The sequence below is a fragment of the Cyphomyrmex costatus genome, unplaced genomic scaffold (assembly GCF_001594065.2).
Source record: "Cyphomyrmex costatus isolate MS0001 unplaced genomic scaffold, Ccosl1.0 scaffold330, whole genome shotgun sequence".
In the NCBI taxonomy this organism is placed as follows: Eukaryota; Metazoa; Arthropoda; class Insecta; order Hymenoptera; family Formicidae; genus Cyphomyrmex; species Cyphomyrmex costatus.
This window is the reverse complement of record NW_017277451.1, coordinates 766840-786445: the sequence shown is the minus strand read 5'-3', so window position 1 is coordinate 786445 and position 19606 is coordinate 766840. Positions and strand designations below refer to the sequence as shown.

Sequence of the window (19606 nt, the reverse complement as noted above, 5' to 3'; positions counted from 1 at the left end):
AAACCCACCCCTGTTGTGACAATGCAGAAACTTAAAGCGTGTTACATCATCGCTTCCATTGTTACATAGTGTTACATCGTCATAACTATCATTATAGTGTTTATGCACTATGTTCGACTTCGTGACGTCGTGAAGATGGGATGTTTCGTATGCCAGGATCGCATGATTTCCAGAAGCGTCTCCAATTTTCTACTTTTATGGTATAAAGAAATCTATATCATATATAATATAATATTTTTATTTTTTAATTAAAATTTAGTTTACCGATCTTTGATCAATTTAGACACGTCTCTGTTGAAGAGAAATAATTAAAATGTGTTTTTCAAAATATAGCAAAAAATAGTTTTAAATTTTAAATGAGATTTCAGTGCGAAGAAAATGGAACATTTCCAAATTTTATTACAACAAATATAGAGAGAAAAGAAAATTAAAAAAAATTACATATCGATTGAAGAACTGAGCTGTGTTGTATACAAACTGAAATATTATTTGTTATTCATGTTTGCACACAAAGAATATGATTTGAGATATTAAATGAAAGAATATTTGGGCTCCGGAACGCGTATGTCATCGAAGATGCTTAAATCGGGTTCGTCATTCGGATCGAATTCTATGTCCATTGGATCAATTGTAGGAGGTGGATAAGGAATCCTGGGTTTCGCAGATGGTGTTGCATGCATCAGACACGCCTCCAGTCTTTCCTTCACACACTTTCTTTCACCTGTCGCATCTATTATGGATACAGTTTTCCCCGCGTATTGCATTATGGCATCTATATTTTCTTCGTATTCCCGAAGCTATATTTTGCGAATAACAGCGAAAGTAATAAATCGAATAAAACATATAAATACAATTTATATCTATAAAAAATAAATAAAATTTAAAATACAGTTTAACTGTTAACGGAAAAGATTTGTAATTTATCATTTTTATTGCTTACGTTTCGCCAACTATAAATAATAAAATAAAGTACCTATTTAAACTTTGAATAAAGAAATTTAGAAGATATAGTGCGGTAGTTACATCTTGTTTGATGGTGTCTTTATAATTATTGGAATAAACATCTAATTTATAGTCAGGATCTGTCATCAAAGATTCGCAGGATGAAAATTTATGCTCGCTTTTAGTAGTAAAATTGCATTGACGATTTAAGAGTCTTTCTCTACATGTTTGTACATCTATTTTGAGGACGATGACTCTACGAACATAATATCAAAAATCGTAACTATTATGGGATTTTTAAAATTATTTCTTATGAGATTTACCTATTAGGTGGCGTAGATATCATATCTAGAAGCTTGAACTCCTCCACAGTTTTAGGGTAACTTGTCAAAATCCATCCTTTCTTGAGACAATCAGACCCAAGTACATATCGCTAGAAATAATGATAATGCAAATACGATGTCAAATCAATTTAATGTTTCTCTCAGCGAACTATAATCACACCTCAATAATTTGTATTCGCGTTTCCGATTTTACTTTCTGTGCGCATCTGTGGTTGCACATTCGCAGCATTTCACCTAAAGCCGTCTCTCGCAAACATGCTTTATCCAAGATATTATTAAATTCAACTGTAAAAAAATATGTAGTATATTTTTTTCAAAATATTATTATTAAGAACAAACTTGTCTAACTAAAGATTACTCTGTCTGCACTATACGTGAAAGAAACGTGCTATCTTATAGCGTTTTCTCTTGGGATACACTGAGTGTAACCTCGCACTACACTATAGCGTGTAAGTGCTGCATCAATGCTACACTACACTAGTATGTACATACACCATGCCGTACACTACTTCATGCTATTGTGTTTACTTCTGCTGCCGGTTGACTTCCATTTTCAAATTTTAAATGTTTAACTGGCTCTACACCGTCCCTTTGAGATCGTGTAGCAAAACCCCACTTTGTGCATAAAATTTACACTACACTACAGCCACGGAAATATGTTACACTGAATGAGTTCACCTACCACTAGCCAAGGAAACACGTTACACTGTCTGAGTGTTGCACTGGTGGGCGATAGTGTAGCCAAAAAAAAACGCTATTATAGTTGCAAAGTCGCCGATATGAAACGTCTCTTGCACGTCGCTTCGACGTAACATGCCAAATAATTTGATTATTTTAATTAATTAATTTATTATTATTGAATTTTTTGTGATATCATGTTTCATATTCCGAAGACAAATAATATGTTATATTTTTTAAGGAATTATTTTCTTTTAACTGTCACATCGCAAAAAGACGTGCATAGAGAATAATGTATATTAATTTGGTAATGCTACTTGGATATGTATGCATACACAATTGGCAAAATTTATTCTGGAAGACCTTTAACGATGTTTAGCCGTTAGTGATAAATAGCTTGAGTTAGTTGAGTGTACATACAACGACAGTGTACAAGTAAAAAGGATTTTTAATTTCGTTTAGTCAATTCGGAGATTTTTATACGACTGTATATAATATCAAATAATTTGATCACTCCAGCACCCCTTAAACCTAATCTAGATTAACCAGATAATGAAAAACTGCAGGGCTTATAGGGGCCTATTCTGTAACTTTTAATGACTGCAACGATATATCGTTACGTTATTATTACGCAGTTTTGCATACCGCAAAATAGCTGCGTAATGATAAAATTTAACGATATTGTTAGAGTCGTTAAGAGTTACAGAATAGGCCTCTTAGGTTGCAAATAGGTACTCCACACGTTGCATAAAGTCACAAATATTTATCACTGCGACGTTGCTGTCACCAGAAATTTAACTATTAGTTACGTGATAGCGACGTGTCTATTAAGTTTCGAGAAATCGCTGCGATGTAAGGGGCTGCGCAGAATAAAAGGAACAGAGAACAGAGAATAAGAATTTCAACCTATCAGAAATCATGTATGTTACTATGGAATACACACTGTTTATTCCACAATATATGATTTCTGATAGGTTGAAATTCTTATTCTCTGTTTGGGGAGTCGTGTGGCTCCGCACGTTAGGCATCGGACTCGTGATCTGAGGATCCGGGTTCGAATCCGCCTGCTCCCCACATATTTTCAATTCAATTTGGTATAATGAACTCGTCCGCTTAAGGATTACTTGGTAGAGTAACTTCGTTTGCTTGATTATAAGAGCATGTAAGATTACTCGCTTGAACATAGAATCTACTCTTTGAAATTTCGTTCTGGCCGTATAATTTCCCAGTTCCTGGGATTCAGTGCCATTAAATAAGTGAATTGAATTGTTCTCTGTTCCTTTTATTCTGCGTAGCCCTAACATGTGATGAGTTAGCACGTTATAAGGACGTATAGTGCAAGCAGGGTTAATATATTGACAAAAATTGTTGTAAAATATAATGATAGAAGTAAGTAATAAATCTTCCTAACAAAATGAGTATCAGGAGACACGGTAGTGTCTCCGGCCATGTTGAAAAAACTGAAAGACACTACAAGTCTCTTATCCCGAGTACAATTTCTAGAAAAAATATTAATATATTACTAAGTAATTCATATCTACAATATACATATATATACAATACCATGAACGAGATTAAATCTTTTAGATAAATGTTTTGCCAAAGAAAGATGATTTGATCCTCGAGGACCTATGAGAACAATGCGAAAGAGTGATGGAGCTCCATAGTGTTTTCTAATTTTCATTAATGCCGCGCAATCTTTGCCTAGCTCTTGAATCGTCTTAGTACCAGCTTCAACCTCCTAAAAAGAATTTTTTAATTATTTCTTGCTAATAACATTTAACGTAGAATTGATTAATGAGTGTTGAATAATAATTGCAGAATAAAATGTGCATATTTTGTTAAAATACCTATTATATACCATAATATTAATATATGAACAAAAATTTGTTAATTTAATAATAATTATATTATTATAAATGATTATTATAAAATCAAAGATTAATAACTAACAATTAAAAGATTAGCATAAACGACACGTAGATCTCGAAGATGTCTCCTATAATCGCATTGTCTCGCATCTTCTATATAGAAATAAATATTTAGATAAAGATGAATTAGAGAGAAATGAAATCAAAATTCTATTAATATCACAACGATATAAAGATTAATATGTTACTCTTTCAATATATATCTACAAATTAAAATAAATTTTTATAATTTAATTTTTATTTGACTCTTGTATTTTATGTTTTCTAAATGTATTAGTATATATCTAAATGTATTAGTATATAAGATGTGGAAAAAATATTGATAATGTCGTTAATCTAATATAATGTTATAATTTATGTTTATACACAAAATAAACGTGTTTTGCAAAAATGGAGATAAACTTGAAAGGAGAGCAAAATTATATAATAATATTGTTTATCCAGTATGTATACTTTTTTTTCGAGTCTCGTCTTCTACATTGGATGACAAAATTTGTATCACGTGTGTTGGTATTATACCGATATGCTGCATTGCACGTGCTTCCTTTTTATTCCTCGGTATATCTGTATAGTAGATTATTTATTTACACAAAAAAGAAAAAATTTAATTATATATATTTTTCTTATAATATTAATTATAATACTTATATTATATTGCAATAATGTTGCAATTTTCCATAATAATCAAAGATTTACTTTATTTAACTTTATATAATTAAATTTATATAAATAAAATTACCAACTAATATCCATCCAGATTCATGAAGTATTCCCGACATTAATATTTTCTTCATTCTCTCTGCGACTTCATTAGCATTATAACAATGACAAGTGTTCTAAAATATACATATTATGTATAATAAACGTTTGGTTTAAACTCAAAAGTAAGAAATTCATGCAAAAAAAACTTTTTAGGAAGTAGATATTTTCTTTATGTCATACTTCAGTAGGAGATGAAGCATAAAGATCTTCTAACGTAATAGGACAAATCCCAGTTTCTTTTTGAAGAATTTTTGCAAGAGTCATTTTATCTATGCCAACAGAGAAAATAATCTGTTCTATATTTATTTTGAAAATAATACGCGTACATAAATACAATTATTAGAAACCTTCTTAAAACAAAAATTATGGTTTTTATTGTAATGTATAATTGTATAATTTTATAAATATAATTATTAGTATAAATACTTGAAAATATATAAAATAATAAAAATATTATATTATATTAAAAGAAAATTGCTTGATATTTCTAATTATAATTATATATATGTTACCATATAATTATGGTTATTATTATTGCTTTGTAACTATAATTATCAGATGAATTATAGTCACAAGTACTATAAATTTTTTTCTTAATGTAGACTATCATGTTATATAAGAACATATCTCTACAATTAATTAATAACGTGTATTACCGAAGTTCGAAGGAGCTATAAGAATAATTCTAGGAATGTCTCGTTTTTGTATAATGTGTTGGACACTTTGTTTTATAAATACTATTGGGTCTTCTGGTTGTTGAATCAGTAATTGTGTTCCTAATTCCTATGAATTTTTTAAATATTATAATATAATGCAATAAATAATATAATTTAATATAATAAAACATTCTAATGTAATCTAAAATATATACAACATACAACACAATGTAATATAACAAATAATTAAATCTATAAACAAATATTTAAGTGGAGTAAAATGACCTAATATAATTACATAAAAGAATTCGTATAATCTGTGTTTTTCCATATAAGGCACGAAATCCGGTGGAATTGATAACTGTTTTGTCGCGTCTTCAAAATCGTTCATATTTTATGATTTTTATGGTTAATAATAAGGATATGATGTCAGCTAACATATATGTAACAACATATATTTGCTATGTTTAATTAAATTCAATTAAGTTATACGCGCGACTTTCAGTTTTCGAGAGTCATATATTCATCACTTTTTTTTATTATGTCATACACATAGCACGGTGGAATATAGGGGTAATACAAATTAATATAAATTCAGAAAAGAATTATAATTTTCGAAGTGAGTATTATAATAAAAATACGGAAATAATAGTTTTAGGTGTAAATTAAACATGTGATCACGGATTACTAGACGATTACGTCGAATTGTAATAATCTATTATTTTTGAGAAACACAAAATAATGATCAGAATATGAAATTGTCGTATATGTGTATATATTTTTTACAAAAATCGGATAATCATTCACAATTTTTATAATATTTAATATATCTATATCTATGTATATTAATAATAAAGCACATGTACCGTTATAAGCACTGTACCAGTAATCTAATTATTTACATTAAAACTTATTATTTTGCATACCATTTTCTTTATTTGAATACACATATATATCTTATTATAGTATATGTGTTATATAGTTCTTTGCATAAAATGATCATATATATACATATATTTATATATATATATATATTCTCTCTTTCCTCCTCTCCCTCTTTCTCCTCCTCTTCCTCCCCCCCTCTCTCTCTCTCTCCAAAGATTTTCTAGATTTTTGTTCTGCAATTTTGCTAGTCCTTTTTGCACAAATTGTAATTATTTTATAATATTGTTTTAGAATATAATAGAACGGAATAGAACCAAACAACTAGTGTACGCATACAAAACAAACCGCGAGGTCCTTGAATGTGTTACCTCTTGTGGATATTATCTTATGAGTTGACTACGTAATTCATGATTTTATACACATGGAGACGCCACTGAACGGATTTAATATTAATCCATCTGCTTCAACATCTTCATCAGTTGATACTTGATTACATATGGCTGTGTTTGCACTTGATTGTTTATAAAAGAATATTTATTCGAAATACTTTATTTTATGTCCACACACAGTATTATTGAATAATAGATTTCTTTTAAGCTATCACGAAGCACGTGAAAACTTATTTCTAAAGTGATATTCGTGTGACCAGTCTGAAATCATCTGAAATGAGTAAGAATACATTTATATTGTACTTGTAGTTTGAAATATGTGTATTATTTTCTATTTTTTAATGAAACTATTCACGTTTAAAATTGTATATCTAAGAAAAGAGACAGAAAGAAGTTCAGAGAAAAATGTATATCTTTCGTGTGTAAAATAATGTCTTTCTTCCATTTCTAAGTTACGAAGCAGTTGTTATAACCTATATTCTATACAGTGAATAAAAATTGATGTATTTATTAGGTAGAAGAAGAGGATCCCGTAACAATCGCAACATGAGAGAGAGTAGCGAAGATATGTTTTTATCCCAAGACTATCCTGGTCCAAGCAGCCAAGCCACTCAGGCTAGCCAGGCCAGTGTATCATTACGACGTACTAGAAGTTCGTCCATCATGGATTCACAAACCATGAGTTCACAAGATATGGAAACACAAAAAGAAACGCAACTAATCAGTGCTATAATAAGATACCTTCTTACAGCAGATCGTAACAAGTTACCTATACAGAAATCGCACATTATAAAAAATGTATTAGGTGGAAATACCAAAGTGTTCCGTTCTCTTATAGACAGAGTAAATACACAACTGTCCGAGGTATGTTTGTTTACTTTATGAATACTAATTATTGTTGTTTATGTAATTACTTAATTGTTCTTACAAAGTAAATCATTTTAAGAATAGAATTGCATTTATAAGATTAACAATTTCACATATAAATTGTGATATTTGAAAGGTATTTGGATACAGCTTAATAGAAGTTGAAGGCAATAAATATATATTGGTGAATGAAATAGAAAATGATCTTCCGCATCTCACTTTCAATGATAATCACAAACAGGTGCTGTTGTATCTTGTACTTGTTCATATTTTTATGTATGGTGAATCATGCAAAGAAGGTGATTTTTGTTTTTTAAGCATTTATATAATGTCTAATATATATTTGCTATATTGATTTGTGATATTAATAGTATATTGAATGTTCATAAGAAACTATTTAATAAGTTAATGTTGAAAATAAAATGAAATATTTTTCCACAGAAATACTGTGGGACTTCCTTCAAAATCTGGGTATTATAACTGATAATAATTTTCCACATGACTACTTTGGCGATGTTAAACAATTGGTGACAGTGGTAAAAATCAATACTGATTTGCAAATTATGTAATCATTATAATTGATTTTTTAACGATATTTAATCATATATAGGAGTTTATAAATCAGAGATATCTTGAGAAAACAATGATAAATAAGAATGATCCAACAGATTTTGAATTGACATGGGGCTCTCGTGCGAAAAGTGAGTTCACTTATCGTTCTGCTTTGCAATTTGTGGCAGATGTAAGTACAAAAATATGTAATATAAATATTTTAGAAAAAGAATAATAATAAAATGATTACCATATATGTATTCAATATATATTTCTATTAATATTAAGTATTATTTAAAAAGTTCTTATGATTTATTGTTTTTATTTTGTTTTTAAAATTTGTAAATTGAAATTTAAAGAAATTTTAATAATAGACAGAATTTTTTCTTTTTTTATCAGAAATAGAATACAATGGTACATGTAATGTTATATGTGTATAAATAAAAAAAAATGAATTGCAGATATATGGTTGTTCTATAAAGAAATGGAAATTGCAATACAAAATTGTAGTTGAGGACGAACAGTGAGAAGAAAAACAAGATAATTTATCTACATTTTGAATGTTACGAAATAGAAAGATGAAGAAATAAAAGTACAAATGTTGTGTTTTTCTATTTTATAATATAAAAAATTAAAAAAGCTATTTCTATACCAAAAGATATATTTTTAAGAAGGTATTATAAAAGTATTTAAATATAAAGAATTTAATAAAAAGAGGTTTAATTTTTCTCTATTTCTCTCTTTATATATATAATTTTATATAATATGAGGCGATTGTACATATAATTTTATATACTCGCGTGCGATGTAAGAATAACGCTAGATATTTCTAAATTATTTAGGATTTCTCAGATAGATTTACTGTCCCTGAAAGCAGCCTTAAAACTGCAGGTATTAAAGTCGTAGAATCTTCAAACAAAAATGCGGGATAACCCGAGCGTGCAAGCTCGTGCACGTGTTCGGAATTTTATTTTATTTTTTTTTTGTACAATTTGTTTAATTAAAAATATCTATAAAAAAATGTAATAATTTGTACGGCAGATATATAGTCATATATACTCGTATATATATTTATTCCGTTAATATTTTTTTCGTACGATTATTTTCTTGCACTATTTATTTCAAGCGAGACTAACAATAAATTTTACTTGTCAAAATTGATACAATCGGTCATCAGAAAACTCCTAAGTTTGTTTTATCTTCAGAAGCTTTTCATTTCAACACTTCGGAAACGCCTTTCATTGGTTGCGACGAGAATCGTTAGTTTCGTCGAGTTCACGTGAGCCACTCTACGGATTTAGGACGAAAGGAAAAAGGCTTTCTGAGATATCCGTCATACGAATCTTCTTCACAACTTGGGGTGTCCACAGGTTGCCAAACTTTCCGCGTCAGATATCCGGCCGTCCGTGCATTTACCTTACGTCCTCGTAAAGGCGAGGTGCGGGAGGGTGGTTGCGCGGAACGGAATCTGTGTCGCGCCGGGTCGGTCGCGGCCCACCACCCGACCGCCGTCTCCGGGATCGCGCGCTCTCATCAGTGTCCACCCAGCCCCGTTGCTCGGCGGAGACCGCCGAGCGCCGTCTCCACCCACGCGTCTTCGTTTCGAATCGCGCGTCGCGATTTCGCCGCGGCGGGCACCCCGCGTATCGTCGGAATCCTCTCGCGCGCTATACACTGCCTACACAACCCCGTGCGGGGTCGATAACCCGCGAGGAAACTCGGAGGCTTCCCCTGAGTACGTTGTACCTGCTTTGGAAAAGTCACAGTGGATCGTCACGATTTCAATTCCTTCGGTACGGAGAGACCAATTTATTTATCGAAGTAGTAAAATTCAATTGTTTTCCACCTCATAAGATTTCAGACGGAAGGGGATGGAAAAATAAAAGTACTTTTGCAGAGAACATGACCTAAAACGCTTATTAGATTATCATTTAAAATAATTCTAGAATATCCCTAAAATCTTTTTATAATTTAATTTTTAATTATGGCTATATTCTTCTTTTGAGTCTCAAAAATTTATATATCTAAAAAGAAATTTATGTATTAAAAAAATGAAAGGTTTATATATTTATATGACTTTTTTTTCCTTAAAAATGTGGAATATATTATTGACTTAATCCACAGTGTATATCGCGTTTTCGTTGCTGAGCAACGGATAAGGGATACTTATAAGTCATATTATAACATCCTGATACTACAGAAGTACGTTTTATTTTCTTGTGAACAATTATTATAAATTATAAAATATTTATAATGACATTTAAATTTTTCTTAACATTTTATCAAATTATTTATACTTTCTTTAACATTTTATTAAATTTATTTATATTTAATAAAATTTATTTTTAATTTATATTTATTTATGTTATCATATTCTTATCATTTCAAAATGTTTTGTAAATTAAATTGATTTAAATATAATTTAAATAAGAGAAAACTGAATACATCTTTCTTTTTTCTAAATTAATTTAATTCATAAAGATATTCATATTTTTTTGTATTATATTTTTAAGCATTCCTGATAGCGCCACACGCGCAGAGATTTCAGTGACCAACTATTCTGCGGACCAACCGAGATTCTCTGTGATATTTCGCGTCGAATCGTTTCACAAGAAAATTCAATATCCAGCAGCGATTTACGTATTTTAAAGGTAAATGACAAATTAATTTGTATCAATTTAGACGATTTGGATTAAGTACATTTCAACATAAAGCGTACAGAATTAACAAGAGACTTGCTTTAGTATATACAATGATTTAATTGAATTAATAAATCAACGAATATGAATAATAAAAAATATTGAGGAAATAATATTAACAAACTTAACGATTTTAATATCAGTTATTATTATTACTATTTATTAATTCTGCTGAAATTATTTATTATTTATATTAATTGATTTAATACAAAACAAAATTTTAGGAAATCATGAGAAAATCTAATAAGTACGATCGCCCGACGCAATAATACTTGCACTATTTCACTCGTTAATTATCTTGAGCGATCAATATACTTCTTGAATAGCTATATACTAACTTGAGAAAAAGTTGTTTTGATGGTAACATTATATTAACGATCAATATTCTGCTATAAAAACAATTTTATGTCTATAATACTCTCAATTTTTTGTATATCTGTATATAGAACAGTAGCCGCAATATGCAAAAAAAATATATCACAAAGAGCAGGACTTCTGTAAGAATAATTCGATCATATAATATTCTCGAGAATAGATATTAAGAGAAACGCTATCTTCCTTTATGACACTTTTCTCTCCACATCCAATAGGTTTCACGATATGCAAGTGAGACTTGAGAATCTTGTGATAGAGTTTCCTGTGTACGCTGACAAATGATTGGTATCTCGAGTGGACACGTTTATTCGCTTCATATCGATCTGGAAAATCTTGAGAACGGTATTAATAGCAGGACAAGTCCGTTCTTAATAATACATTCGCGTGTATCTTTCGCGACGTTGACTCGCAATAATTTGCTTCGATTGCAAAATTAGATCGAGAAAGGTCAGAGGAAAAATCCGACAGTTTGTAAAGCTTGTTAAAAGAATTTTTATCGACAACACGTTCCATGACATAAGATCGAACTTCTTCCCTTTTATTTCCATTCTTCTTTTATAATGCAGAGGAATAAATCCTTTAAAAATCCCGAAAGCTGCATGCATATATATTTTTCTCTCTATTATTTGTGAAAGAATACTTATAATATATAATATAGAATAAATATTGCATGAAAAAAAAATTCAAGTTTTTGAATTTGGAATATGTTAAATGTCTTTAAATTCGGAATATAAAAATAATTTAACGCGACTAATTACTTTTTAAATTATATAACTTCTCTTGAAAATATTTTGTTTTTAAAAATTAAGCGATTCTCATCAATATTACACATATGACATTTGACATTTTCACAGAAAAATCGTTTCACAACGAAATTGAAATAACATTCCCAATAAAATAATACAAGAAATATATTTACTCCTGATAACATATACAATTAATAATACCAGTTTTATCTTTACAACGATGAAAATGAACTTTTGTGTCTATCACGGCCAGTCTATCATTGTAAAAATCTCATACTATTAACGAATTAGATTAAATTTCGTTTAAATGAAAATTGTTTGCATTTGAAAAAATTATAGAAGACTCCGACATTAATTATTTTTAATGATTATTATTAAACATTGTACAAATATGTAAGAATCTCGCGTTAAATATTTACGTATTAATTTTACGTAAAAGCATGAAAATAGTGAGATTTTGCGGATCAAAGCAAAGTAATTCACTTTGTGACACCAAAGTACTTTTTCGGGGATAAGACTTAAAAGAGTGATGAAACTGATTTCAGGTTGCACCGGGATTAAATAGCAGTACTTGCCAAAGTAATTGCGACGCAACGATGTTCAATCTCTATCAGAGTCTAAACAAGAAGGATGACAGTGACGGACAACGGAATCGCGAGTCGGAAGTGACCGGTCATGACAGATTCTGTCAACATCGTACTGGTCACTCGAGCTCTCGTCGCCGCCGCCGTGCCGTCAATCGCAGGACCCAGAGTGCCACCGAGCTGAACGCCAGGGCGATGAGCGCGGCACGGGGTTCGCTGCGACGAGGTCGCAGCGTAAGTACGGAGGATGAGAACGAGAGCGAGGATGACAAGGGCCATCAGCTGGCGAACAAGCTGGACAATCTGGCGCGACTACTCTTCAGCCGCGTGTCGGCAGCGCGGGGATACAAGGATCAGGGAGACGTCAAGTGAGTTTTTCAGGGATGAAAAGACGCGCATCTTGGTCAATCTTTAGCCATCTCACACCGGATTCGGGTCAGTTAAAATTAACCGACGGAAACGGAATCCGTAATTTATGAACCATGGATTTGTGTGTGTGATAGAGACTTATAAAGTTATAAAAAATTATACGATTATATAGGGATTCTAAAAAGTTTGAAGATTATTAAATTATCACAGAAAATTACAGGGAATTATGTAGTTAAAGTTGAAAAGACAATTATGAAATTGTAAAGCTGTGGAATATTATAAAGCTACTTAAATATGTGTAGAATTGGAATTATAATTATAGAAACTATGTTTAGATGTAGAATTTGGAACTATAATTATAGAATTATAGAGGTAATATAATAGAGTTTTCCGATAAAATTATATTGATTTATAAAACGTTACAAAATTAAAATAATAGAATTACAAATCGAAAGACGATTAATAATCCAAAGTTCAAATATTTATTTTAGAAATATGTATTTGTATAAAAGAGAATCGATTGAAGTTATTTTCTTCTGTACTGAGCTATCAACCAATTACATTCGGTAGGAATAAACACATTCATGAGGGAAGGAAATTGTGTCAAAACGTAAAATATAAATCCCGATCCAGCTATCCTCCTTCAGAAGACGAGATGTACAATAATCTCTCGATGAATCGGTTTATCCTGTCGGGATGTGTATTATTCACACATATAGCAATAGCGAGTATACCGTTTCTCTCCGTTCTAAATTACTTGTTGCTGCAACAAGAACTCAACAGGCACATAGATAATTGTCAATATTATCGCTTAACAATGATTTTCCTGATTTGCACTAACAGCATCTCCGCTTGATATCAGATCTAATATTGTTCGCTGACATCATTGTGTATTCTATTAAACTAGCCGCTTCAATTATTCGTGTCACGCATACTCAGGCATCTCTCTGTTTGTAAACCATGAACAGAGAGTCCATCGAAGACGCCTCAAACATTCAGCTCTTATCTGCACGAGCATTGATTTTTCGCTTTCGCGCATTTATATTTATATTATAGTCACGAGCATACGATAAAAAAACTAGTGGTTTTTTTTTTTTTTTATAATAATAGTACGATAATTTTTGTAAACATTTGCGATCAATAATGGCAAATAAGCAACAGAACGTTCATCGAAATCTTTCGGAGAATGACGGCCCTCGAGTGGACGGAAATTTTCGTGTTGCAGTACGCAGGTAATAATATACCAGACCAAATGTGAGGAATGTCCCGGGATCAAAAGATTATTCTCTTATCATTTTTTAAATATATCGCTTCCAAAAATTGCCTCCGAAAAATTTTGTTCTCCAATAATTCAGAACGGCGGCGACAGAGTTTCGAGGCACTCAGCACGTGACACGATTGTGTTAATTCAATTATCATGCTTTTACATGAGAGCACAAGCCGAGCGTTAAAACCGACTTTATACGACGATATGTATGATCCCTGTGGTTTTTTTTTTTTTTTTTTATTGGATGAAACCCCTTGCAGCCACAGAGCAACGTGGCGCGTTAGTGGTGCGCGACCGCACCGTAATCCGTGGCTCGCGAATCTAATCCGCTTTTGGTGCTGCCAGAAGCACGATAATGCAGAGGAGTTGTCTAGGCGAACGCAAAGCCACGCGGCACCTTTCGATGACAGGTAGAGAATGTTTTTATAAAATATGAGAAACGATATTAAGCTCTCATGCAGGCGATTAAGAATGTCCCATACACGAATACACGTGTAATTTTATTCTGCTATATTACTTTAAAAGTCAATTTAGCGATCTGTACTTTATGTTTATTAATTTTTAAGTTAATAATCGCAGAAACGTTTTGAAATACATTATTATAGTATTATATGTATCTGCTTTATTTTTCTATCTTTTTAGAAGAGTCCGACAAAAAATTTATATTTTTTTATTTATTACTATTCCTTTTAATAACCGCGGAAACCTTTTAAAACAACCATCTGATAACTGCTGTATTCTAAATGCAAATCTGAGAATTCTAAATATTCAGGATATTTAAATCATCAATTAAAACGACGCTATAGGTCGATTAAATAATGGTAACAACACCTGCGTTTTATCTCTTCGGCAAAAAGACTAAACGAAGAAAAGGATAGATATTAAATATAAGAAGAAATGTGCAAATGGGATTTTGCATTTTTCCAACAGGAACGGTCGTTACACGGCATTGAATCACGGGTCGAAATCTGTCAGCGAGGATGGAGTCGAGTACATGGAAATGGAGAAGAGATCCCGTGATCGTGCTTTATCAATTTGCCGTGACTACATCGAGAAAACACCGCGTTTTATTCTTATTAAGCAGCTCAACAACATCGGTGAGCCTTCTTCGCTTTCGTGATTACGAAGCCATCAAAATGTTAAATAAAAAATGTATAAGGCATCCTGCTTGAAACCGTATAACGTATTCCTCGATAAGATTATAAAACGTACCGAGAAAATAATCAAGAGATATTGATAATAAATTACAAAAATCTATATGAAGCTAAAAAGTTAAAGAATTTAAAAATAAAAGAGTTATGGAATTAGATCGCTAATCTACAAACTTTTATACAGGGCGAGTTTTTTTATTCATCGATTGATCAATCGATGAATTAAAAAATTCGCCCCTTTTCACGGAGATATTTTTTATTCATATTGATTATTTATTGGTCATATCTTCGAAAATTTATAGTATATAAAGAAAATTAATAGAATCGTTAAAATTCTAATTAAAATCTTTCAGGCTCAAGAGTAGATAAGTATTGGTTTATGGTGAGGGACACATCGCTGAAGACGGACCGACTGTTGACTTTGGTACCATTTAATCGGAATTGTTCGCTGACTGCCTGTCCCTCTACCAAAGACACCTTGAACAATCTATTCTTGGCCTTACAACATCCCTACATCTGCCCTGTCTTTCATGTCGATTTTCTTGAATATGAGGACCAAACATATATCGTCCTGGTGCAGCCTATCAACCAGGGCAGCCTCAAGGATCTAATATATGGTGTCAGTATTTTATGCATAGAAAATACGTCAGAGGAGAATGAATAAAAATACACATACTCATCTTCGTTAGTCTTAATCAATCTCAAATTAATTTTTATTCATGCTTTTGCCTTATTATTAGAGAGTCTTATTAAATGTTACTCTCTATTCATTTTTGTAATTATCAACCCCCCTCCCCCCAACATCTTAGTAAATTGAACTTTATTAAAATTGAATTAAAATAATATATCTTACTAAAATAATTGATTTTCTATCTGATAATCATCTTATTAGAATAATTAATTAAAGACCGTTTATTTTTTTTACTATAAACGTGAAGAATTTTTGTCGGTGCTTAATATTGTACATCTAAAGACAGGTATCCTAGCAAAAAATAATGTCTTGTGGCAGATCGAGCGAAATTGCTGGAATGAGGATTGGATTCACAAGTATGCCGCACGAGGCAAGGGACTAAAATTACCACAAGTGCAACGAATGGGACTGCAGATATTGGAAGCGTTAGTGTTTCTGAAGGAACAAGGATTTCCCACAGTGACTCATCTCCACTCGGGCAATGTGGTGATTCAAAACGGTGTTGCGAGACTGGCCGGTTTGGAGAATACTCTTCTAGGCTTCACCAGTCGCATACATCCCATCGTGACGTCCCGATTAACACATTCCACCTCGATTGATATTATATGTTTCGGTAAAGAGCAATATTTTTCAATGCAAACATTTTCAAAGAGATTTTAAATTAAGCTTTCGTTATTAATATCAGCTTCGATAAGATACTTTTTAGTACAATTTTCATGATTGCTTTTTATATTTTCTAGCAGAATATATAAGACTTTAATACGATTTTAAATTAGATATTTTTATTTTGTAGAAGAATGTAAATTTTGTAACGGAGAATACTTTATTCAAATTTTTACATAGCTCTCTTTCAACAATATTTTAATAAAATATCAAATTGTTTAATGATTTTTTAAAAACTAAGTTTAATATTGCATTTCTTCAAGAAAATGTATTTTAAATTTCAAATATCTAGCTCTAATTTGTTAAGCAATAATAAAAAAAAGGATAAGTAAAAAAAGAGCACGTGATTAAAGATCACAATTCAAAATAATTTATTAAAGTCAAAATATAAATTAATGGAACGTTTTTATAACTTAACTTAGTCTTTATCAGCCACAAAAAAATTAAATTGAAAAAAGATAATACGAAATTATTCAAAATAAGATCACATGACAAGCTGGACATATTATATATTAGATTAAATTATTAAGCGGTGTAACATTTTTCAAGTCCAAAGATATAATAAATACTATTTCTTCGTTCGGAAGCGAGAAAAAAATAAGTCAAGTTGATAAATTTCTTCATATAAGTCATACTGATAAGATATATCTATAAGTTTTACCTTTAATAACGCCATATATAAACAAACGCTTAGAATACAAATGGGTCCATTATCCCCCATAATAGCTGATATGGTATTGCAAGATTTGGAAGACAAAACGCTCAATATATGTTAAATTTAAAAATAACAAAAATAAGATATTATAAATTTCAGTATTATAAGCAAGCAGAAAGAAATAACGGATGACAATCTTTATTACAATAATCTTATTTGTTTTGAATTTATGAGATTATTGTAATAAATAAAGTAACAAAATGACGAATATGTAAATCCTTTTCTTAATTTGGCCTTTTTATTACAAAAAAGTTGAATGAAACTGTGAAATTTTTATTAATTAAAAACCGGCTACGTCTGGCGATAGAGGTAAGTTTTCTGAATAAAATGCAATTTACACTAATACATATATTGTGTCAACACCAAGTCGATAGGTCGAGTAGATTTTTTGATTTGTTGTCAACCAGATTGAAACAAATGACTTTGAAAAAAACACATTCGAAGTTTTACTTTCAGATTACTATATGTTGACTGCACATTAAATTAAAAATTTAAGTTACTTACTCTTATTCGAGAATCCCTGAACTATATAATAGCTCTTCCACATCTAAAAATGCTTCTTCGTCGACGCCACATACAGTTCTAGCGCTTGACTTTCGTGCGTGTTAGCTTATTTCATGCTCCACCGCGCTTCGTCGTACAAGCACTCCACGAAAACTACTGTATTTCCGAATATCTCTTTGAAACTTGGCTTATGTATTCTCGATACATATATCTTTTAAAATATTACAAAATTAAAAAATCGATCTTTTCAAAATTTTATCCTGTCTATAGCCCTTAAATGTATTTTATTTTTAAATTTAATTTTACAGAAACAGATAACTTTATAATATTAAAAACTCATTTTTACATTATCAGGACATATGCTATTCGAAATGTGCGCCGGCTACGAATTATGTACCTTCAAACCATCTGCCGTCCAGCTATCAGACATCGAAATGTATCCGCAGGTAAAAATCAATCGCAACAACCCGATGTCATAAAATTCATAAAAATCGAAACGCTATTTCAATTTCAGGTCGTGAGATTTCTCGAATTAATATTCACGGAATCGGAAAATCGTTTCACTAATATAGAGGAATTGCTGATCCATGACCTCTTTAGGAATATCGATCTCCGCGAAATGCGATGCGCAGCCGTAACTGTGGGAGTACCCGAAGATTTCATCTAGATAAATTAAAATTAACTCGATCTTAACGAAATTAATGTGACTATTTCAGGTATTTCGTCCGACCTTGACACCTTCCATAATGAGTCTGCTCGACGGTATTAAACGGCAAGACGCTGGAAAAGGGTGAGTTTTATACAACTTTCTAATATAATTATTGTATAATTTATTAAATGTATAAAAATTACTGTTTATTCAACTTTGATATATAAATAATTACTGGTATTCCAAATTTCTTTCGCATGCGCAGCTGGCATAAGACACGCTCTATAAGCGATGTCCATTTAACGCGCAGATTTTGGTAATAAATGATCAATTAATTGCGCTGATTAATAAATATGAATTTAATTGAAGGGAGAATATACGCGCGAGCACTTTACTTTTTTTTTTTTTTAGAATTACAAGTATCGACAACGAGGACAGTGTATCGCTGAACAGCTTCGATGGATCCTTACTCACGCAGATATACAACGAGCTTTCACAAACAGCTTTATAATGTGGGAACAAAATCTAATATATACATATACCATATATACGTATATTTTATCTTGAAAAAAAAAATGCACGTTCCTATTATATTTGCAAAGTGCCAAGAAAACGATTAATCCATCGCTAATTCTACCATATATTACAATGTAAAGACCATGTCATAGGATTTGTACAATGACGATATAAAAATTATTTGTGTGCTTTCTTCACGAATATCTAGTACAGATAAAAAAAATTGTAAGTCGTTTAAAATAATTTTTTTCTGTCTATTTTTTCTATCTAATTCTAGAAACGCGGTAACGATCTACCTGATTCTTTATAGAATCTGAGACTTTTATTTTAAATTTGTAATTAAACATATTCATTTTAAATTATGAAAATTAGGGAAAATCACAAAAATGATAATAAATGAAACTGGGAAAAGCGTAAATTAAGCTAGACACCACTCGAGTTTACATCATTTCTTTATTCACGCTTAAAACGAAGTAGAAAAAGTACTTGGCATCCCCTAGTGTCATTTGAGTTCTCTTTTCCACTGTGACAGAGAAATAGTGCCTTCGTACGAGGATGACTCATAAAGGGTGTAATTAGTAGTTATGTTATTATTGCTAACTATTTAGCTAGCTAGCTTATTTTATTTCGTGTTAACATAGCCAATTTGTCACCGTAAAACAATAACACTT

At 31.0% G+C, this 19606-nt stretch overlaps 3 protein-coding genes across 6 annotated transcripts; 2 read left to right on the top strand and 1 right to left on the bottom strand.

The window, feature by feature from the left end:
- Positions 1–530: 530 nt before the first annotated feature.
- Positions 531–5745, bottom strand: LOC108775964 (adenylate kinase 8). The gene is made up of 11 exons (XM_018542441.1): positions 5612–5745; positions 5314–5440; positions 4838–4926; positions 4635–4731; positions 4349–4459; positions 3918–3988; positions 3528–3705; positions 1447–1571; positions 1266–1375; positions 1024–1198; positions 531–797 (listed from the first exon to the last, which is right to left on the bottom strand). Exons 1-11 carry the CDS (start codon positions 5702–5704, stop codon positions 531–533), a joined length of 1443 nt encoding a protein of 480 aa, XP_018397943.1. The 5' UTR covers positions 5705–5745.
- A 944-nt stretch (positions 5746–6689) lies between these two features.
- On the top strand, positions 6690–8546 carry LOC108775962 (non-structural maintenance of chromosomes element 3 homolog). The gene is made up of 6 exons (XM_018542438.1): positions 6690–6867; positions 7102–7451; positions 7591–7753; positions 7896–7990; positions 8065–8196; positions 8468–8546. The coding sequence occupies exons 1-6, from the start codon at positions 6864–6866 to the stop codon at positions 8531–8533; spliced, it is 810 nt and encodes a 269-aa protein (XP_018397940.1). The 5' UTR covers positions 6690–6863; the 3' UTR covers positions 8534–8546.
- Positions 8547–9625: 1079 nt separating this feature from the next.
- On the top strand, positions 9626–19072 carry Slob (Slowpoke binding protein). Of its 4 annotated transcripts, XM_018542408.1 has the most exons (11): positions 9626–9799; positions 10520–10657; positions 12372–12778; positions 14977–15143; positions 15551–15816; positions 16207–16501; positions 18125–18216; positions 18285–18410; positions 18487–18560; positions 18685–18735; positions 18831–18907. In XM_018542408.1, coding segments are annotated over exons 3-11 (1428 nt in total). In that variant the 5' UTR covers positions 9626–9799; positions 10520–10657; positions 12372–12422; the 3' UTR covers positions 18832–18907. The 4 variants fall into 4 exon arrangements, with proteins under 4 accessions (XP_018397910.1, XP_018397907.1, XP_018397909.1 ...); XM_018542405.1 differs by lacking the exon at positions 18685–18735 and having other exon boundaries at positions 18831–19072; XM_018542407.1 differs by having other exon boundaries at positions 18685–18902.
- The last annotated feature ends 534 nt before the right edge of the window (positions 19073–19606 follow it).

Bases quoted from the DNA above. Each gene is read 5' to 3' on its own strand.
- LOC108775964 (XM_018542441.1), bottom strand. From the start codon at position 5,704: ATGAACGATTTTGAAGACGCGACAAAACAGTTATCAATTCCACCGGAT. The intron at 3,706-3,917 runs GTTAGTTATTAA...AATTCTTTTTAG, and splicing joins TTTATGCTAATCTTTTAATT to GAGGTTGAAGCTGGTACTAA. The intron at 798-1,023 runs GTAACTACCGCA...CGCAAAATATAG, and splicing joins AAGACACCATCAAACAAGAT to CTTCGGGAATACGAAGAAAA.
- LOC108775962 (XM_018542438.1), top strand. The intron at 7,754-7,895 runs GTGATTTTTGTT...ATTTTTCCACAG, and splicing joins TGGTGAATCATGCAAAGAAG to AAATACTGTGGGACTTCCTT. The intron at 7,991-8,064 runs GTAAAAATCAAT...AATCATATATAG, and splicing joins TTAAACAATTGGTGACAGTG to GAGTTTATAAATCAGAGATA.
- Slob (XM_018542405.1), top strand. From the start codon at position 12,423: ATGTTCAATCTCTATCAGAGTCTAAACAAGAAGGATGACAGTGACGGA. The intron at 16,502-18,124 runs GTAAAGAGCAAT...TTACATTATCAG, and splicing joins GATTGATATTATATGTTTCG to GACATATGCTATTCGAAATG. The intron at 18,411-18,486 runs GTGGGAGTACCC...TGACTATTTCAG, and splicing joins TGCGATGCGCAGCCGTAACT to GTATTTCGTCCGACCTTGAC.